At 47.1% G+C, this 23,194-nt stretch overlaps 1 protein-coding gene across 1 annotated transcript in view; it reads right to left on the reverse strand.

Annotated features, from left to right (window-relative positions):
* LOC307083218 (voltage-dependent T-type calcium channel subunit alpha-1I-like) overlaps positions 1-23,194 on the reverse strand; it is a gene marked incomplete at its 3' end in the record, with an annotated part of 145,112 nt that overhangs the window by 105,394 nt on the left and 16,524 nt on the right. The window contains exons 2-3 of the mRNA XM_079747052.1: positions 10,049-10,171; positions 1,242-1,375 (exon numbers count right to left, since the gene is read on the reverse strand). Coding sequence (XP_079603178.1) covers positions 1,242-1,375; positions 10,049-10,171 — 257 coding nt within the window. The remainder of the gene's footprint in view (positions 1-1,241; positions 1,376-10,048; positions 10,172-23,194) is intronic.

Genomic DNA, 23,194 nt, shown 5'->3' on the forward strand with positions numbered 1-23,194 from the left:
GAGAGAGAGACCTTAATGTGTGTTGTACACCCTGGGGTAAGAGACATAGAGCATACGGCTGGTGACTGTCAGCTGTATCGTTCGGCCGTTTCAGCCGGCGTCGACCCTCACACCCTCGTCTGTAATTAGCCCGGTCGCTACGCTAATGGCCCACGCCAGGGGAGCGGTCCAAAACTAGAACCCCTCCCCAACACAAACACAAGGATCAGTACCACGTCTGACCCTCAGTACATCAGTACCTCTATACAGAGACACTCAGTAAGTCAGTACCTCTATACAGACAGACTCATTAAGTCAGTACCTCTATACAGAGAGACTCATTAAGTCAGTACCTCCATACAGAGAGACTCATTAAGTCAGTACCTCTATACAGAGACGCGGCGTACATCAGTACCGCTATACAGAGAGACCCATTAAGTCAGTACCTCTCTACAGAGAGATGCAGTAAATCAGTACCTCTATACAGAGAGATGCAGTAAATCAGTACCTCTATACAGAGAGATGCAGTAAATCAGTACCTCTATACAGAGAGATGCAGTAAATCAGTACCTCTATACAGAGACGCGGCGTACATCAGTACCTCTATACAGAGAGACCCATTAAGTCAGTACCTCTATACAGAGACACTCAGTAAGTCAGTACCTCTATACAGAGAGACCCATTAAGTCAGTACCTCTATACAGAGACACTCATTAAGTCAGTACCGCTATACAGAGAGACCCATTAAGTCAGTACCTCTATACAGAGAGATGCAGTAAATCAGTACCTCTATACAGAGACACTCAGTAAGTCAGTACCTCTATACAGAGAGACTCATTAAGTCAGTACCTCTATACAGAGACACTCAGTAAGTCAGTACCTCTATACAGACAGACTCATTAAGTCAGTACCTCTATACAGAGAGACTCATTAAGTCAGTACCGCTATACAGAGAGACCCATTAAGTCAGTACCTCTATACAGAGAGATGCAGTAAATCAGTACCTCTATACAGAGAGACCCATTAAGTCAGTACCTCTATACAGAGAGATGCAGTAAATCAGTACCTCTATACAGAGAGACCCATTAAGTCAGTACCTCTATACAGAGAGATGCAGTAAATCAGTACCTCTATACAGAGAGACTCAGTACATCAGAGGTGGAGAGGGAGGGGGCGGGGGATGGAGAGGGAGGGAGGGATGGTGGTGTAGAGGGAGGGGGGGGCATGTCTAGGAGACTTTGGGGGGGGAAGAGGAGGCTCACCCGGACATGACGATGAAGAAGTCCAGCCGGTTCCATGTGTCACCGAGGTAACAGCGCTGACCGAAGATCCCGAGGGCAACCATCTTCACCACCATCTCCAGAGCGAAGAAGACGTAGATGAAGGCATCAAAGGCCTACAGGAGGAGGAGGAGGAGAGCATGAACGGACCGCATCATTTACATTAATGGCATTTAGCAGACGCTTTTATCCAAAGTGACTTACAATAAGTCCATTTGCCAGAAGAAGAGTGCAAGAGTGCAGGCAGAAGTGCAAAGCACTGACCATCACTAGGTTAACGCATCCCCCGTAAACAGAGTTAGCTAGGATAAGAAGCTACACCATGCTAAGTACTGTAATTATGTGACAACATACAATAAGAGCGTCAGAGGGGTGGGGGGGTAAGGTACGCGGCTATGCAGAGTCCAGGTGAACTCTGAACAGGTGAGTCTTGAGTCTCTAGTGGGAGCTGGTGAGCACCTCTGCGCTCCAGACATTGGCAGGGCGCTCGTTCAATCACTGCGGTGCCAAAACAGAGAATAGTTGTGACTTTAATGATCGCCTGTTGCCTGCTCTTAGCGATGGCTGTCGCATCATCAATGTCTGTTCCTCTCTCCATATCATTTAGTCCTGCTCTAATGAAGAGGGAGATGGCGACCGATCTCAGAGAGAATCTGAAGGGAGGTTGTCAGCCAACACCCGATTCTATTCCCGGAGAACAATGTTCACCTGGAACTTCTGAAGAACACAGATACAAGGGAGGTATTTGTGTCCTCAAAGCTCAAACCTCCAAGTCAAGCTTCCGCGAACAGCCTTCCAGACGGTTTAGCACCTTCTATTCACAGCAGGGTGCTTTACACCCTCTGATGTGTTCACACATGGGAACTCACAGAGATCACATGATCTATCACATTAGCCCCCATGTTGAAACCACCTTTCTAATTGTGTTGCTAATGAGACGATAAACAACTCCAGTGCAACATATCAGTGTGTCTCATCGTTACAACCTTTGACACTTGTTTTACTGAGTGTGAACTATTCGTGTGTGTGCTGCTATATCCGTGTTGCCCTTTGTGCGTATGAGAGTCATATTTACCCTCAAATAGTAATTAATCGACACACATTGATGGACTCGATATAGAGAGACAGCCCTGCAATAGAGAGCTATATAAAGACATGGTTTCTGTTTCTGTCTGAGGTTGTAGACATTGTCAACATCTGGCTGTGATTGGCTCTCGCTCTTACACATCGGTTCTGTTGACACTGCTTTTGATTGGTCCAGTGACCTTTCACTGCCAGGTTGGCTCTCATGGCATTTATTGTTTTATTCTTTCTATTCCTCGATGTAGCTTTAATGCTCTCCTTGCTCAGTTTGGTCTCATCACAAAACAAACTCAACAGTTTTTGATGTTTTTTTTTTTACCATTTGATGTTAACGAAGATATGTGTGTGTGTGTGTGTGTGTGTGTGTGTGTGTGTGTGTGTGTGTGTGTGGGTGTGTGTGTGTGTGTGTATGTGTGTGTGTTTGTGTGTGTGTGTGTGTGTGCGTGCGTGTGCATGTGCAAGCCTGCGTATGTTTTATATAATACGATATGTGCCATTCAGCGTCTGTTTTTAGCTCTAAAACTTGACTTACTCAAAGCACCCTGAACACCCCTCAGCGGGGAGGGCAACCAGTGGGAGCAAACCCTCTAACCCTGGCTCTGGAAACAACACACTACACACGGACCCGGGGTGTGTGTGGCTGTGTGTGCGTGTTTGTGTGCGTGTGTATGTGTGACTGTGTGTGCGTGTATGTTCGTGCATGACTGTGTGTGCGTGGCTATGTGTGTGTGTGAGTAAGTGTGACTGTGTGTGTATGACTGTGTATGTGTATGTGTCACTGTGTGTGCATGGCTGCGTGTGTGTGGCTGTGTGAGTGTGCGTGACTGTGTGTGCGTAACTTTACGTGTGATTGTTTGTGTGTGTGTTACGGGTGTGTGTGATTGTGTGTGTGCGACTCTGTGTGTTTGACGGGTTTGCGTGACTGTTTGTGTGCATGCGATGGGTTTTGTAAGCCTGCATCACATTTATAGACAAGGCATATTGTGCACATCATGAAAGCACCCACTCACACTAGTGGATCTGAAGAGGAGATGGAAATAAAGACATGGAGGGGAGGGATTACGAGACTGTGGTGAAACTGAGGACAGAGAGAGAGAGAGAGAGAGAGAGAGAGGGAGAGAGAGAGAGAGAGAGCGGGGAGGTAGAGAGAGGGGTGAGAGAGATGAGGTGAGAGAGTGAGAGAGTGAGAGAGAGAGAGGGGAGAGGGAGAGAGAGTGAGAGAGAGTGCACAGAGCTCAACGCTAGGTAAAGCGCGAGAGAACTGTGGGAGAGAAAGAAGCGAGAGAGAAGGAGAGACAGAGAGAGAGAGAGAGAGAACGAGAGAGAGAGAGAGAGAGAGATAGAGAGAGAGCAAGGAGTGGCAGAGTAGAGAGTTGGAAAAAGAGAGAAACAGAGACAGATAGAGAAAAAGATAGAGTGGGAGAGGAGCGATAGACTGAGCTAGAAATAGAAGGAGCGAGAGAGATAAGGGACGAGTGACAGAGAGGGAGAGAAAGCCAATTTTTCTGCCACATCATGTCTGCATTGTTATGTTCAGATCACTAGCTAAACCCTCCCCATGTATTTTTAGAACAAGTTTCTCGCGTAGATACCGCCGACACCCCCTCCCCCCGCCCGTCCCCCCATCGCCTCACTTCCCCTCGCATCGTCGGCGCATCACCCGCCCACCCTCCCTCCCTCTCTCTCCCCCCCCCCCCTCTCCCCCCACACAACCAGGATCCTCGACTGCACTTAGTCCCTTATTAGAAATTCCTGTCTTCCTGTCTGCTGCTCTCTAAGGGACTTCTCAGGGCGTTCAGAAATCAGTCTCAAGTTCAGCAGAAGAGAACCGAGAGCGGAGAAGCTAATTACTACAGCTAGCATCACGCCAGCAGCAGAGAGCTGGGCTCTGGAGTGTGGTAGCATGTGGCGGCATCGTGTGTGTTAAATTAGTGTCGCATTATGTGTACACGCAAACAGACATTAAGATGAGGAAAGGAAGAGCCCATCAGCACTATTTCATGCAGTAACAAACACACACACACACACACACACACACACACACACACACACACACACACACACATCAATGTCTTTAAAGAGAACTAATCTGGATGAGTCACACTGTCGGCTCAATGCAGAGAATTGATCAAGAATTTGTTGTGCCACCAGAATCAAAGTAATTTTGCCGGCTTCCAGTCAATAACAATAAAAAACGGCCACCCAAAAACAATAACCAACCCCGATAACAATAAGCAGCCACTTATTGACTGTAGATATTAACAACAGAGGTACTTTGATTCCAAATAATCTGCCTTATGGTTTCAAGACAAACACAGATGTACAGAACAGACTTAATCTGCTTCACTGCAGCAGATGTAGCTAGGGGTTATAAAGTGGATTAATATAAAGGTCTAGAATGAGCAGGTAGGGGTTGGACAGTTGATTTAGATGCAAGTCTTTAAAGAGCAAGTAGGGGTTAGACAGTGGATTGAGATGCAGGTCTTTAAGGAGCAGGTAGGGTGTTAGACCGTGGATTGAGATGCAGGTGTTGGATACTTTCAGGAAGACCCACACAACACCTGAGCTGAGAATTAAAACCTAAAAATTAGAATTAAAAACCCTAACTATATACACAATACTCGCCTCTGGTCGAACCTATATTTAAATATGTATCCATCCAGTATAGAAGTATAGGCGAGAAGGACTCTGCAGACGTATTGGCCTATTGTGAAGGCTGTTCCAATAGCAGCAAAGGGCTCAGATGTAGGCAGACTGTTCCAGTTAAAACATCCTATCTAATAAAACTTTCAGATTGTTCTGGAGCAGATCATCACAGAGACGCTCTCTCTCGTTTTGGGGGGGGGGGGGGGGGGCTGTTGCATTATTTAAGCAGCAGGATGACCACATTAGCTCCAATTCCAGTAAACGCAGTCAGCCGTACCGTGTACACCTCGTTCTGGCCGCACGCGTCGGACTAGTACCAGACCAGGTGAGGACTAGTACCAGACCACCAGGTGAGGACTAGTATCAGACCAGGTGAGGACTAGTACCAGACCAGGTGAGGACTAGTACCAGACCACCATGTGAGGACTAGTACCAGAACAGGTGAGGACTAGTACCAGACCAGGTGAGGACTAGTACCAGACCACCAGGAGAGGACTAGTACCAGATGAGGCGAGGACTAGTACCAGACCAGGTGAGGACTAGTACCAGACCACCAGGTGAGGACTAGTACCAGACCAGGCGAGGACTTGTACCAGACCAGGTGAGGACTAGTACCAGACCACCAGGTGAGGACTAGTACCAGACCACCAGGTGAGGACTAGTACCAGACCAGGTGAGGACTAGTACCAGACCACCAGGTGAGGACTTGTACCAGACCAGGTGAGGACTAGCACCAGACCACCAGGTGAGGATTAGCACCAGGATTAGCACAAGAGCAGGTAGGGGTAAGACAGTTGATTGAGTTGCAGGTGTTGGATACTTTCAGGAAGACCCACACAACACCTGAGCTGAGAATTAAAACCTAAAAATTAGAATTGAAAACCCTAACTATACACACAATACTCGCCTCTGGTCGAACCTATATTTAAATATGTATCCATCCAGTATAGAAGTATAGGCGAGAAGGACTCTGCAGACGTATTGGCCTATTGTGAAGGCTGTTCCAATAGCAGCAAAGGGCTCAGATGTAGGCAGACTGTTCCAGTTAAAACATCCTATCTAATAAAACTTTCAGGTTGTTCTTGAGCAGATCATCACAGAGACACTCTCTCTCGTTCTTTGGGGGGGGGGGACCAGACCAGGTGAGGACTAGTACCAGACCACCAGGTGAGGACTAGTACCAGACCAGGTGAGGACTAGTACCAGACCACCAGGTGAGGACTAGTACCAGAACAGGTGAGGACTAGTACCAGACCAGGTGAGGACTAGTACCAGACCACCAGGTGAGGATTAGTACCAGAACAGGTGAGGACTAGTACCAGACCAGGTGAGGACTTGTACAAGACCACCAGGTGAGGACTAGTACCAGACCAGGTGAGGACTAGTACCAGACCACCAGGTGAGGACTAGTACCAGACCACCAGGTGAGGACTAGTACCAGACCACCAGGTGAGGACTAGTACCAGACCAGGTGAGGACTAGTACCAGACCAGGTTAGGACTAGTACCAGACCACCAGGTGAGGACTAATACCAGACCACCAGGTGAGGACTAGGACCAGACCACATGAGCAGGTTAGTGTTGTTCTGTCAGGCTTTGAGGGAGTGTCATCACAGTGAATGTTACTACAGGTCATTAACGATGGTGGGTTTCTGTTCAGCACCGTCTACAGGTGAGGCTGTGGACATGGGGATGGAACCCAGAAGGTTTTGGGGGAGAGTGGACCCCCTCATGGTGCAGAGGGATGTGGACTGGGATGGGCCCTTTGACACAGACACACACACCTACGGACAAAGACGCATACAAACACGCACACGCACACACACACAAACACACACACATACACACACAAACACACACCCACACACACACACACACATGCACAGAAACAGAAACCCAGAGATAGAAACAGACAGACGAACACACGTCTGTCCAACAGATGAGCGCCACACGTGTGTACGAGGGCGTCCGGGGATGGGTCGGATCAGATGACGATCACATGTTCACATGATGTCTTCATGCATAATGCAGGCTGGCGTGCAGACACAGCCAAGAAGAAAGGCCATCTTCCCAGCATCCCTGGGTGGGGGGTGAGTGGGTGTGGGTGTGTGTCTGTTTGTGCCTGTGTGTCTGTGTGTGAGTGTGTGTGAGTGAGTGTGTATGTGTTTCTGTGTCTATTTTTCACTTTGTGTCTGTTTGTGTCTCTGTTTGTGTGTGGGTGTGGAATGTGGTGTGTTCGATAACAGCCTCAGATTGTGTGAGTGTGATGCTTCTGCCATGAAAAGTGGTGACTGTGTGTGTGAGCGTGATTATGTTTTTAGACACTGTGTGTGTGTGTGTGGGTGAATGTGTGTGTGTGTGTGTGTGTGTGTGTGTGTGTGTGTGTGTGTATGTGTCTCTGTGTGTATCTGTGTGTGTGTATGTATGTCCTTGCTGTGGAAATGTGATGGTATTTGACAGGAAATCTCACCGGATATAAAACATTATATTAGGCCAAGGCAATGCCAGAGGTCATTTGTAGCATGTCACAAAAACACTGAAGCTCAGAGATACACACATACACAAAACATTCACGCATACACACACATACACACATGGGTTATGGTGTGCCTGTGTGTGTGTGTGTGTTTGTGTGTATGTGTGTGTGTGTGTGTGTGTGTGTGTGTGTATTTTAGTCCCAATATTATATATATAGGGTTATATATATATATATATATATAATAACAGAGAACACCACCACCACCACCACCTCCCCCACCCCAAGCCTCTCAGACCACCACGACCTGACGGAGGGGGTGTGGTTCTTCCCCAGGGCTCCCAGTCTGTTGACGGGCAGAACGTCCTAGACAGCCCTCTGGAGGGTGGTGGTGTGATGCTCCGCCCAGCGCAGACATAGCTCAGCACTGACGGAGGCGAGAGTTTGGCTCCTTAAAACACCACCAAGAATCAGAATCAGAATCAGAATTCTACACTACCCAAAGCAGTGACACCAGAGGCAGAAACAGAAACAGGCTGTCTGGTTTCTCTCTGGAACGGAGCACCACCCAGGAAGAGGGCGTCTGCCTCCGCCTCCACATCTAACTTCTCCTCCACCTCCTCCTCCACCTCCGCCTCCACCTCTTCCTCCTCCACCTCCTCCTCCACCTCAACCTCAACCTCCACGTCCGCCTCCGCCTTCACCTCCACCTCCACCCCCGCCTCTGCCCGGATGCGGGCGGAGGTTCTGGGTTTGGTCCCTGTTTCGGAGTCCAATCATGGGTGTCTGAATTAGTTAATAGCGGGAGACACACAAACGCGTGTGTGTCCCTCTCCACAGTGTGCGAGCCTCTCTCTCTCATTCAACATTCATGGCGACAGAATCAGTGCTTCTGCTTTATTATATTTACGAGGCCTATAAGAGCCCAGTGGCGACACTTCTACTCTGTTAGCCCCCTGTCGACAACCCCCCCCGCCCCTCCTGCCCCCGGTTACCATTAGCAACCGCCAGAAGAGCACAATCTCCCGCCGCTACTCTGGGGATGGGCTGGTTAACATGAACAGAGGAGAGAGAGAGGGAGAGAGAGAGAGAGAGAGAGAGAGAGAGAGAGAGAGAGAGAGAGAGAGAGAGAGAGAGAGAGAGAGAGAGAGAGAGAGAGAGAGCGGAGAAGAGAGGAGAGAAGAGAGGAGAAGAGGAGAGGGGAGGGGAGAAGAGAGGAGAGGAGAGGGGAAAGGAGGGGAGAAGTGTTGGAGAGGAAAGGTAGATATAGAGGGGGAGGAAGAGGAAGAGAGAGAGGATTTGAAAGACAAGGGGAAAGGGAGTGGAGGTAGGACAAGAGGAAGGAAGATCATTTCAGAGAGAAGGGTAGAGGAGTTGAGAGCAGAGGAGAGGAGAGGAGAGGATGAGAAGAGAGGAGAGGAGAGGGGAGGAGAGGACAGGAGAGGGAAGGAGAGGGGAGGAGAGGAGAGGAGAGGAGAGGAGGAGAGGATGAGAACAGAGGAGAGGGGAGGAGAGGGGAGAAGAGGAGAGGGGAGGAGATAAAAGGGAAATTGAACATTGCTTTGATTCTATAAGCATCTTATCAGACAGAGGTATGTATAATGCTGTAGGTTCTGCTTTAACTGACTCTTAACCTTCAGTGGTCCTGAACTCTGAGCACTCAGCAGACAGAGAACCTTCCAGGGTGTGTCCTGCCTGACGACCGACTGTCAGACCCATCATTTCCACGCGGCTGATTGGATGTAATCCTCTAAAACCGTGACATAAAGCTCGTCCATAATTAATGTAAAGTCTCTGAAGAACTCATTACTTTGTCCATGACTTATAAATACGAGCGGCGATAAAGTGATTCAAATTAATTTACTTATGACGAACCCACAGATTAGACGACGACAGACAGACAGACAGACAGACAGACAGACAGACAGACATCAGCATCAGACCCTAGAGGGGCCAGAGGTTAGAGGACGAGCAAGGGTCAACATACCATGAACAGACAGACAGACAAGAATTGCTGACAGAGGGTTTGAGCTAAAGGAGAGAAGAATAGAATCGGTTCGAGTCCAGTGATGGGGTGATGGGAGCGGACAGACAGAAGGAGTTGAGCAACGAGAGAGGAGAGAGAGGACAGGATACCGTCTGAAAGACGCATATTGACAACCGAGTGACATTGTGGCATTAAAGAGAGAGAGAGAGAGAGGGTCTTTGTTCACCTGAAAAACTAAGAGAAGGACAGCAATAAGTAAACACACCAATTTGTGGTTTAAAGAAAAAATCATTGCCATATAAAGGAGTACAACATATAAAGGATGATTGACACATTAGAAACAAGATAGACAACATTAAGCTGTGCAGACAACAGCCGGTGTGCGTGTGTGTGCGTATGTGTGTGTGTGTGTGTATGTGCGCTTGTGTGCGTGCCGGAGGGTGAACTCCTGTCAGCTGACTCACAGATGGTGTCATTGGATCTTGGTTAGGGATTACAGTGAGATTAATTGGCGGTGCTGCTCCTATATGTTTCTCTGCGTGTGGTTTTCTCTGTAAGCAGGTAGATGTAGCGTTAGTAGAAGAACCACCCCCCGTACCTGCAGTATCTGGCAGCGGTCGGAGGTGCAGTGGATGTTCTCGCAGGGCTGATACATCCCCAGGGTGACGCAGTTGAGCAGGATCACCATGATGCTGATCCTCTCGAACCACGTGGACACAGGCTGGGAGTCAAGGAACAGAACCTGGGGGCCGCCGGCCATGTTGGCTTCAACACCGCTTCACACACATCAAAAAGATGCCAACACATCATATCGTTTTTAAAAGCTACGACGGACCATGCGTGATATGAGATGTGATGAAATGGATGAGTTCATCTTCCCAAAGTAATAAATCCCATTAGACAGCGGAGAAACAAAGGGTCAAAAGACGCCGTGGAGTTGACTTCCTGTAGAGAGGAGACACTTCCTGTTCAGAAACAGAAAACATAGACATTACATTACCTTCAACATCTCAATGTCAATAAAAAACGTAACAGACTTAGAAATAATAGCATAAAATACAACACAAAATGTTGTTTTTGTCTGTTATTGACCACATGTCTGATACTACATCAGAAAGAAGAGGCAGTGTGGATCAGATCCACCCCGCAGAGAGCAGCCTTCACTGGTTCTTCTGGCTCACTCACAGCAGCTGCTCAGAGCACGCTAAAAAACAGAGCGGAACTCAGAGCTGAACTCAGAACTGAAAACTGAGCCTAACTCAGAGCTGAACACAGAGCTGAACAGAACTGAACTCAGAGCTGAATACAAAGCTGAACAGAGCGGAACAGAGAGCTCTCCTCTCACTCCTCCATCATGAGACTATGACCCAGCTGTTCTATATACCAGTCAGCTGGAGGATTCTCTCTGCCTCACCAGAGACGATGGGGGAAAGAGAAAGAGGGAGGGGGAGGGAAAGAGTCGGAGAGAGGAAGGAAAAAGAGTGAGATATTGAGGATGATAGGGGTGAGGAAGAGTGATAGAGAGAGAGAGAGAGAGAGGAAGGCAAGGGAAGAGAGAGAGAAGGAAAAGGCAGGCTGGGGAGTGGGTTTCGCCGATATGTTCCTGAGCTTTGAAGTGTCGGAGGCCTTCAGACAGGCGGTTTGGAAAAATTCTCCCGATCCTCCAGGAGATACAGGTACCAATGAAAATCGACCCACAGTAACCACACATTGTCACACACAAACACACACACAGACAAACACACACTGTCACACACACCGTCACACACACAGGAAAACACACACAGCTCAACGTCCCTCTGTGAATATATCATCTGTCTGCTCTGTCTCTGTTTGTCCGCTCACTCGGTGGGAGGGAGAGGGAGGAGGGAGGGAGAGGTAGGGAGAGGTTGGGAGAGGTAGGGAGAGGTAGGGAGGGAGATGAAGGGAGGAGGGAGGGAGAGGGAGAGGGAGGGAGAGGAAGGGAGGGGAGGTAGGGAGAGGGCGAGGGAGGGAGGATGGAGGGAGAGGGAGAAGGAGGGAGGGAGGAGGGAGGGAGAGGCATGTGAGCTTCTAACGCTACATCTACCTGCTTACAGAGAAAACCACCAGCAGAGAAACACACATATAGGAGCAGCACCGCCAATTAATCTCACCGTAATCCCTAACCACGATCCAATGACACCATCTGTGAGTCAGCACACACCTGACAGGAGTTCACCCTCCGGCACGCACATACACAAGCACACACACACATGCACACACACGCACACCGGCTGTTGTCTGCACAGCTTAATGTTGTCTATCTTGTTTCTGATGTGTCAATCTTCCTTTATATGTTGTACTCCTTTATATGGCAATGATTTTTTCTTTAAACCACGAATTGGTGTGTTTACTTATTGCTGTCCTTTTCTTAGTTTTTCAGGTGAACAAAGTCTCTCTCACTCTCTCTCGCTCTGTCTCTCTCTCTCTCTCTCTCTCTCTCTCTCTCTCTCTCTCTCTCTCTCTCTCTCTAATGCCACAATGTCACTCGGTTGTCAATATGCGTTCTTTCAGATGGTATCCTCTCCTCTCTCCTCTCTCGTCGCTCAATTCCTTCTGTCTGTCCGCTCCCATCACCACATCGCTGGACTCGAACCGATTCTATTCTTCTCTCCTTTAGCTCAAACCCTCTGTCAGCAGTTCTTGTCTGTCTGTCTGCTCGTCTGTCTGTGTCCATCTGTCTATCTGTGTCAATCTGTCTGTCTTCTGCTCTGTCTGTGTCCATCTGTCTATCTGCTCGTCTGTCTGTCTGTGTCCATCTGTCTGTCTGTGTCTTTCTGTTTGTCAGCTTGTCGGTCATGTTGTGTTTCTGATAACATGATCTCTGATAAGCTCCTGTTCATCCCCCCCCCCCCCCACCCCCTCTCGAACAGCCAGTAAACATCCAAACACAATTATTGAAATAATTATGAACGCAATCCCAGACGGCCGATGCAGAGAGGAGGCCGCGCTGCCAACGCACAAAACCAATTTCTTAGCTGAACGCTCTTCGATTTTCCCCTAGCATCAGCCTACATATGATAGTGTGTGCATGTGTGTGTGTGTGTTACCTGCTGTGGTCCCGTCGCTGTTTACACAAGGGGGGGGGGGATGTTGATGTTCAATGTTTAAGCCTAAAATTATGACGCTCAAAATAAACCATCAACCATAAAAACCCAAACGCTTCCCCATAAAGGGCCGTAAACCCAGGTTGAGGTGGAGAAACACCAGCTAAAACTGACAAACATGCACAGTCACAGTCTCTCCTGGTCTCTTCCCAGTTCTCCGTTGTCCCCCTCTCGTGTCCCAGTGGGTCCCAGTAAGGATGTCCATCTGTCTGTTTACTAGACGGAGGGTGGACACAAGGGCTGGCTCTCTGGTTGTGTTAGTATTCATTATTTAATCCAACGTCCGCTTTGTTGTTTCCTGTCCCTCTTTATTTCATCTCATTTAAATGTAAACTTTATTCATCCTCACAATTAGCCTGACCTTGTTTCTCCTTCCTTCTTCTTTCTCGTTACAGCGTTAAATTCCCTGCTCGTGCATAATTAACATCAACGGCAAAATTGCTGACAAACAATGAAGTGGGGGTTCGGCTGAATAATGCACGTCCTTATGGTTTCACCGCATCCGGCACTGGAACCAATGCATTATCAAAACGAGCGGGCCTGGAGCCTCATCACACATTCATGAAGCCTCCTCTGCTCAGGAAAGTTCCAGAAAAGGGCCGCATCTCTCCCTCCAATCAGAGCGTCAGTGTGCAGAAGGCTGTCATGAGGAGAAGAAACAGGAGGGAAAGCTTTGTGGGAGGCGCTCAGTAAGAGCTGCTTGTCTCAGCAAATAAAAGTTCAACTCTGCCGGTTCCTTCCCAGAGACTAATCCGCTCCCTGGAAGATAGCCTCGCTGTGGGGACTGCTCCCTCCAGACACCGATTATAGAATGAAGGGGCTTATTTCATATCACAGAATCCTCTTCATCTCAATTAGAGTGTGCTCTTCAAAGATCATCTCTTAATTCGACCGCTGGTATCTATTCTGCTCGGTCGGAGGAGAGACCTACGCAAAGAGTCAGATGTCAGAAACCACAAATAACAGATTTGTCAAATAATTAACATTTCACCCATAGCATGTGTATTAGCATCTTCACTATATGTTGTGGCATGTTATGGTGTGTGTATGTGTGTGTGTGTGTGTGTGTGTGTGTGTGTGTGTGTGTGTGTGTGTTTGTGTGTGTGTATCGTGTATTCATCTGACCAGAGTAGAAAAAAGAAACATGCATTATAATCATCATAATTATAAAAATGGAACTTCTACCACTATTTTATATTTCCAATAACATGATCTCACAGGCTAAAGGGGGGAGATTGGAGCTATCCTCAGACCAATGCTGTGATGCTTCATGCAGAGCTGAGAACTGTACTGAGCATATAGTGATGTGCGTCACATCATATTATTTCTTAAGTCATTCTTGCCACGTAGATTTAGGGCATTTAGCAGACGCTTTTATCCAAAGAGACTTACAATGCACACCTCATGAGACTTACAACACATTCACACATTAACACATTCACACCCCGACGGCGGTGTCAACCAGGCAAGGCGACAGCCAGCTCATCAGGAGCAGTCATGCAGAGGCGTCTTGTTCAGGGACACCTTGACACTCAGTTAGGAGGAGCCGGGAATCGATCAAGCAACATTCCGGATACAAGTCAAACCGCTCTACCCCCTACCTTTAATATAAATATTATATTTTATTATATTAAATTATATATTATAAGACAATAACTTGCCACACAACACAGTTTGGTCAGATGGCTGATGATTACTGTCATTCTAAGTATCGGCTCTTTTCTGTTCAGATCCAGATTTTTCAGGAGCAGAACAGGTTCATCAACTCGCTCTGGGAGGCTGGAAGGAGACAACGGATATCAGGTGAATGGAGGCTTTAGTCAAAGTGAACTAAAAGTGCCTAAAAAGAATGAAACTGTATCACAACACCAGAACCTGCTCCCACCAGCTCACTGATCCATCCTGAAGAGGAGGAGACAAGCTCCATCCTAAAATACATGGGAGGAAGGGGGGGGGGGGGGGGGGGGGGCAGACAGAGACCTTGAGATCCTCCATGCCAGCCTATGGCCCGTCTCCATGGCAACGCCAGCAGACGGCTCGACTCAACCAACCAATAACTGCTGAACAATCTGTGTGTGTGTGTGCGTGTTTCTGTGTGTGTGAGTGTGTTGTGGAGGGGGAATGAAGTTAATTTACGGCCATTTTCTTGGTTCTTCTTCAACACACCGTAAGACTGGATTCCTGTGTTAAAAATGTCAAAGTTTGTAATGTTTGTATGTATTTCAGTGTTAATGTGTATGTTAGTTTCTGTGAATGTTTATATGAGTATGTGTTTGCATATCGTATGTGTAAGTGGGTGAATAGTTGTGTGTGTGTGTGTCTGTGAATAGGTGTGTGTGTGTGTGTGTGTGTGTGTGTGTGTGTGTGTGTGTGTGTGTGTGTGTGTTTTGTCCATATCAGCACAACACAGCAGGGGTTTGGCTCCAGGGTTCGGCATCAAACAGTGGAGCTGGAAGTACCACACTCTGGGGATGTGTGTGTGTGTGTCAGTGGAGGCTTCTCCATCGAGGAGAGGGAGGAAGATCCTCCTTAACATTGTTGAGAATAAAAAATGTAGATTGCCCAGACTACTCTAATGAATTAATGTCCTTAAATATGACTACTTTAATGCCTTTGAATATATAATGTTTGTTTCCCTGCAGGGACATTAGCACCCCCTATCGCCTATTGACAATTACTTCAGGGAGGAAGGTCCTCCCTCAGGCTCCGTTGACTGCCATTAATTTCCCCAAAAGTACTGGCGGCCGGTGAATAACATGGGTTTCAATGGGAAAGAGGAGGAAAGTCCTCCTCTGAGTGGGTGTGACCTTATGGAGTCGCGCTGCGCTATGAACCAATAAGCAGGATCCCTGGCTGGTGAGCAGCGATCCTGCTTATAGATTGGGCAGATTTCTCACCCAATTGGGCTACTTTTAACCACGTTAGGCTGGGAAAATTATCGTTGGGCGGGAAATCTGCCCAATCTGGCAACGCTGTCGATAACAAACCCACTCTGCCTGCATTGCCGCTCAGTCTATGAGACGCAAATCAGGTGAAATCATCTGAAGGATAACGAGATTCTAACATTTGCGAAAAAATTGTACAATGGAAACATTGGAAATAGAGGACATTGTTCATGTTTAATTACAGTATATACAGTGCTAAGTTAGCAACCAAAGAAAAAGGTAGACCACTTTGCAAAATTGAGATCACCAAAAGTAATGCCAACGTCAGTGTTGTGGGTGCTACATGGTATGCTAGGTACTCAATACTCATGGCTTACTGGTAGCATTACTAGCAACAGGGCCGTTTCAAGGAATTTGGGGGCCCCAAGCAAGACTTCCGAGCGGGGGGGGGGTGTCGACAAACTGATTTTCTCTTTTGTCTTGGGGCCCCAGGCCCGTTTCCTTCTCGCGACGGGCCTGACTAGCAATCGACTGTATTGCTGGCCCTGTTTGCTAATGAATAATGGCGTATCTCCAACGTGGGCTGTTCATGGTTTCACTGATGTGAAAAATCTTGATAGGGCAACCAAACGCCACAACAAGTGTCAAGTTCACGTTGGCGCTGCTATGCGACTTTCCTTGCTAGGCACCATGCCTATAGATCAGGTTGTTTGAAATAATGTTCTCGTTCTTTTACTAGTTTGTTACTCTGACCGTTCTGTTTGATATAGTGGAAAGGATGTGGAAAGGGTGAATGAGTCAGAGCATGATGCATTTTAAATGGCATCACTTATGGTCTGAGTCTTTTCTTAAAACAACTGAAAATAAACATAGCTAAATTACAACAAATAACTTCAGTCCATTCCAAAGACATGCTGTCCACCAGCTTTCAAATTACATTGATGCCACTGGTGGCTTTGTATCAATTTTATACACGTAACTATCACTCCCTACTATTTTGTAGTTCACCAAGACACCCTGAAACAACTTGACTCTCACATTCTTATGCCACCATACACCAGCAGTGCAAGCAGGCCAACGGCAACCAAGCACGCAGTCCTTCCTCCCTCACTTTAAAAACCACCAGCCGCCACTGGTGTGTGTGTGTGTGTGTGTGTGTGTGTGTGTGTGTGTGTGTGTGTGTGTGTGTGTGTGTGTGTGTGTGTGTGTGTGTGTGTGTGTGTGTGTGTGTGTATTACAAAGGAATTAACCAGCAGAGAAAGAGAGTGCGTGAGTGAGTGAGTGAGTGAGTGAGTGAGTGAGTGAGTGAGTGAGTGAGTGAGTGAGTGAGTGAGTGAGTGAGTGAGTGAGTGAGTGAGTGAGAGAGACAGGAATTATTGAGCTTAGTGTAAGAGAGAGAGGTAAGGAAGGGTCAAGAGAGACAGAGTAGACAGCTTGATGATAGTTTGACAACCGCTGACAGGAGGAGGAGTAAACAAGAGAAAAACCTCCACTGAGTGTCAGGCCAAGGACTCAGAGGCCCATTAGTGATGTCATCGTGGTGTGATGTCATTTCACCAAACGCGTGTGCATGGATCTGTTTGTGTGTGTAGTTGTGAATATTTATTCCATGTTTTTGTTTGTCAGAGTGAATCCATCTGAAGGCTCAGTCCTCACAGAGTCGCTCTTTTAGAGACCGCTGGTTCAGCCGTCATAATGGATCCTTTAAATGTGGTTGTGTCCAGCGGTGACCTTAACAGAAGACGTCAGGACTCCCAGTAATACTGGTGATGGTCAGACTGGGAGAGACGCTGCGGGTATGTCTCGTCTGGTGTCAGAAAGCCTCTTTCTGTTGGGGTATCAGTTGAAGGGGTTTGTCGGCCAGGCAGCTGTCTGCTCGGTGGCTCTGAGCTCCAGCGGCTCTGAGCTCCACGTCTGTTCATAGCAGCCACTCACTGAGTGGAAGGAGAAGCCAACTCCCAAATTGCTGCTGATCACATTCACTGAGGCGGAGTATTAGCGGTTGTTGAGCGATGCGGTGACATAAGCGTGAGTAATGGGAGTGTATTGTAGCGCCGTGGTTAGCAGCTCATTCTGCGTCATTCGCTTCCCACATAGCATGATGGAGCGCAATACCAAACCCATCTCACATTTCATGAAAACTCTCTCTAGCTCTCTCACTTTCGTTATTTCCCTCTCTCTAACGCCCTCTCTCCCTCTCTCCCTCACTCCCTCCCTCCCTCCCTCTCTCTCATCCACTCTCCCTCTATCGTTCCCTCTTCCTCTCATACCTCCCACTCTCTTATCTCCATCGATCCCCTCTCTCTCTCTCTCCCCCTCCCTCCCTCCCTCTCTCTGTCTGTCTCTCCCCCTCCCTCTCTCTCTCTCCCTCTCGCTGTCCCCCTGCCTCCCTCCCCCCCTTTCTAGCGGTGAGGGTACTTTATGAACTGGTGAGCTCGTTTCATCAGCTCATGTTCCAACAGGGAGTCTTAAGGGCGGACATGATCTCCTGTAACAAGGAGGGAGGAACAGGAAGGATGAGAGAGAGAGAGAGAGAGAGAGAGAGAGAGAGAGAGAGAGAGAGAGAGACAAGAGAAATAATTGGAAAGAGGTGTCAAAGACAGTGATGCAACACTGCTGATGCTGTCCTTCATGCACTAACACAGACACAAACACACACACACACACACACACACACACACACACACACACACACACACACACACACACACACAAGCATGAAGACACACACACACACAACCACAGAACATTCAATTAGTCCTGAATTCCTGACGGAGTCTGGCTCTGAGGGCCTTTCTCAGAAGCACATGTTATGCCTGAGAGCTTACAGTTGTTTTATTACCACAGCATTGTTTAATACATGATGCTGATTGGTCGATAACATTCCAAGGGTGTGCACAATTAGCCAATATGGGGACACCTCCCCCTTTGACCATTTCCTCATCAATGCGCTACAAACCCAATATTAATATAAATATTGATATAGAAACGGTCCAATACCACCACCGACAAGATGAAAACGAAACAAGCTCTTAGCACAATATTGAAAATATTTTAAACATGTTAATATTTTAATATTTTAATAAATCAATGAGAAAAACAACAACATAGTATAAAGTAACCAACCAGTCCTTGTGTGTGTAAGCGCGGTACCAGCAGAGAGCATCCCTTGGTGAAATGACACCTGTCGTGTTTCATTCTTTACTCTGTCTGCTGTGTTATGCTACGGGCCCTTTAAGATTTCTCTGAATCTGACTTCACACCTGCATGCACACACTCTCTGTAATAACATGCACCCAGCGAGTTCCCGTCAGACATATCCCCACCCTGATGATCCAGGCCCATTCAGAAGCAGCCTCTCCAACGCAGGCACGGCGAGTCGATCTCCGCACAGGTGTTCTCTGAAAGGAGACAACACGAATGAATGAGATAAGGGAGAATGGGAGGGAAAGTGGTGTGTGTGTGAGTGTGTGTGTCAATGATAGAGGGCATGCATGCTTGTCTGAGTTTTTGAGAAAGAGAAAATGAAAAGGGATTGAAACACGCAGAACCAAAGTATTTGCTATCTAAATACTGCTGTAGTGTTTTTAATCTTTAATCCTGTGATGCTTTGATTCACATGAAGGAATCCAAAGTGAGATTGCATCATTATAAATGTGGTATTAGTAGACCAAAATTACATTTTTTATCTAGCGTGGTGAATATTTCCTTCTCATGTCGGACTAAAATGTTTAGAGTTATTAAACTTCTCCTTCTATAATGTTCAGAGTTGTTAAACGGGTTAAACTCTGTAAAATAACAGCATTCTGCTGCTTCAGGATTAGATGGTTTCCTGAGCGTTGTTTCTATTGGTTGAAGCAGGGGGGGTGGTCTAACGTCTGACCACGCCCCTCACTAAGATCAATTAGTAAATGAGTGACCAAAGGGTTCTGATACGGACCAGGGAACCTCTCTCTGTCTCTTTGGACCAGCGACACAACCTTGACCCTGTTTGACCCGAACAGCTCCAGCCCTCAGGGAGACAGACAGAAACAACCTGACTCCAGGAAGCCTCTTTACTTTTCAAAGGTTTACAAAGTAAAGTCTGTGCTCCCTGTAGCCAGCCAGGGATAAGACGGCCCCTTTGTGTGTGTGAGTGCGTGTGAGTTAGTGTGAGTTAGTATGAGTTAGTGTGTAAGTTAGTGTGTGTCTGTGTGTGAGTTAGTCCCTCTGTGTGTGTGTGTGTGTGTGTGTGTGTGTGTGTGTGTGTGTGTGTGTGCGTGTGCATGTGCGTGTTGTGACTAGGGGCAAGTCTCCTCTTAGCATGCCAGCATTAGGAGCAGAGCCAATGTTCCTGTCTCTATTAATTACTACCTGGCACACACACAGACACATGCCCACTCTATGTCTCTCTCTCTCTCTCCCTCTCTCTCTCTCTCTCTCCCTCTCTCCCTCTCTCCCTCTCTCTCTCTCTCCCTTGAACAACAAGCGTATATATGTGTGTATGCTCCAGAGAAATACCGAAAGACTGAGCTTGACGAGGTGTTTTATGAAGGTTTTTTCTGGATATACACACACACACACACACACACACACACACACACACACACACGCACACACACACACACACACACACACGTTGACAGTTTCATTTTGGGGGGGGGGGGTTAAGTCTAATTTTAACTGACTCACAGCCAGTGGCTGAAGGTAGTAATTTATCCCTGTATAGCCTCTCTGGTTCCGTGGGCTCTGTTGCTCTGGAGGACAACGAGGGAACAGACATGAAGGAATAACGTAGCGGGACTAACAGGACGCTAGCTTGATGCAGCGAAATGCACCGACATGTTTTCTATTGGTTCTCAGGGGGTTAAGAAATTGCATCCTGTTTCAATTTAGAAAACGGCTTTTTAGAACCATATAAACCTATATAAAACATTGAAGCAATTTCATATAGAAACTTTGAAATTGGCACATTACAAACTGTAAAATGTCCATTAGACGAAGAAAATAAAACTATTCATCAAGGAAATATGCTATATTAGACTATATTCTATTAGATCATTTTAGATGAGACATTCTAGCGCTGGGTTTGGCAGGCGCCTGCCAACTAAACGTTGTTTATGACGAAGGCTAGCCTCTTGTTGGTCATTAGCACCGTTACAGCGGAGAAGGGCCATGCGCAGGTTTAATGCCCTCAGTAATAAGTGTACTTATGGAGGGCCTGATGTGGGCTCACAGCTGCCAAGTCTGGCCGCCCGAACTTAGTCTGAAGCACGGTGATTAAAACAGAGTGAATTGAGGAATCAGACAAGATCAAACAATGGGCTGCGGCCCTCACCACCGTGCCGCCGTGGTTCTGAAGAGCTCTCTGAAGCCGTCGGATAAGTTCTGGAATCGATGGCGACGTGGACCCCATACGAAAACACACGGCAGACACGGCATTCATAATTTAAAGTGAGCACTCAACCGTTTATTCATTGTTTTGTAAAAAAAAGTAAAGACAGGAGGAGTGGAGTATAATAAAGATCCTCATATGACCTCTATCACGCTCCACTACTGAATGGAAATACATTTTCTTGAGGAATCTCCAGTTCTGTGTCTGTGGTGTCAAAGTGTCTGTAGTCACACTCCTATTGGTTCATATCTTATTATTAATACCAAAATAAGCATATAGAACGGGAATGATTCCAATGTTTGTATAGCATTCCAAACCGCAAATCATTTGTTGAATGAGCTTCTGTCTCATATGATTCCTTAGCCAGCAGGTTAGCTTGTAGATTAGCTATCACTGAATAGCTGGCTCCATTGATAGGTGTCAGCTGTCTATAGTGTGTATGTACATAATCCATTATAAATTCAAACAGTGATCTGTGTGGAGACAGACCTCCGTTCTGTCTGATGGTGCCCTGTGTGCACATCCCATCGAGCCACAACCTTCCTGGATAGAGCGCCGGTAGAGGCTATGACAACCATTTTAAATCCTAGGAATGGTTTCAATCCTTTGAGTGGAGGATGCATTTCAGCATATAGAACAAATGCCAAACCCTTCAATTTAAGGGGCCGGCTAATGAACTACGAGAACCTAAATAATCTTTACACCAGTGAGAACCAAGAGAACCTTTACACCAGTAAGAAACCAAGAAAACCTTTACACCAGTGAGTTCAGAGAGAACCTTTACACCAGTTAGAACCAAGACAACCTTTACACCAGCGAGGGGTCGGGATGACAGCTGCTGTGGACAAGGTTGAAGTTTGACCATTGTTGGATCATTTTAGTCTAGGCTGCTAAACTTTAGAACTTTGATTCCTGCTATTGTGTAACTATACTATGTACTATATTGACTAACTAATGGTCTAGAAAGTGCACTTAGAAAATGAAATGATTGCATAGTGCCATTACACAAAGTGGTTATCAGACAAACAATAAGGACATTTATGGAAGAGAAATCATAACACAACAAACTGCACACAGAAGACAGACAGCCACCCCCACAAATAAAAACATTGTGAAAATGTTGTGGAAAATGTATCGACTTTCCCTTCCAGAAGCCAAGCACTGCTGTGGTATCACCCATTCAGCACCCCTATCCTCCCCATGCTGTGGTATCACCCATTCACCACCCCTATCCTCCCCATGCTGTGGTATCACCCATTCAGCACCCCTATCCTCCCCATGCTGTGGTATCACCCATTCAGCACCCCTATCCTCTTCAGGCTGTGGTATCACCCATTCAACACCCCTATCATCCCCATGCTGTGGCATCTCCCATACAGCACCCCTATCCTCCCCATGCTGTGGTATCACCCATTCAACACCCCTATCCTCCCCACACTGTGGTATCACCCATTCACCCATCCTCTCAATGGAATGTCCCGGTTTACACATGCACAATTATCCCAACACGAACACCTCAGCTCCAAAGCGGATATCTGCTGATCGGTGTCTACTTGATAGTATTTCAAAGAAAGTTAGGTAAATGGAAGTACACTCTATTCATTTTACATCTGTATCATTTATCTTTTATGTAAAGATTAAATAACCAGGATGCAGGAACTACTTCAGTTATATTTCTGGTCATATACATAGCGCCCCTGCTAAGTGGAACGAGCTAGCAAAGCTGAGAAGTTGAAAGATCAACGACTATGAAGTAGATGATGGCTCCATTCCTTACGGTGAGCGTTTCTACATTGTGTTGTCAGACTGGATGTCAGTACTGTGACTCAGGAAGGGAAGGCAACACTAATGAAGGTTGGTCTGACAAAGCAATGAGACGAAACAGGCTGTTTCTGTTTCAGTGACGACCCTTTTCAAGTCAGAGCTTCCAACTCTAGTCTCCGGCCGTAATCACCGAAGAGAACCAACTTGGTCACAGCCAGAAAAACTGGACATTCAATAAAACAAACTGGTTCTGTAAGTAGTTGTTAAAAACATTTTTTTCGGTTCCTATTTCGACCAGCCTCCTCTCCTCTCCTCGAGGTACACCGACGGCCCGGGCCTCGGGAGAAAGCCTATGCAGGACTGACCCCATCTCGTGGGTCAGCTTAGCTCAGGAGACAGAGCAGTTGTTTAGTAACCGAAAGGTTGCTAGTTCGATCCCCAGCTCCTCCTAGCTGAGTGTCAATGTGTCCCTGAGCGAGACACTTAACCCTAAATGCTCCTGACGAGCTGGCTGTCGCCTTGCATGGTTGACTCTGCCGTTGATGTGTCAATGTGTGTATTAACCAATGTAAGTCGCTTTGGATTAAAGCGTC

The sequence above is a fragment of the Pollachius pollachius genome (assembly GCF_949987615.1).
Source record: "Pollachius pollachius genome assembly, chromosome: 11".
NCBI classification, from domain to species: Eukaryota; Metazoa; Chordata; class Actinopteri; order Gadiformes; family Gadidae; genus Pollachius; species Pollachius pollachius.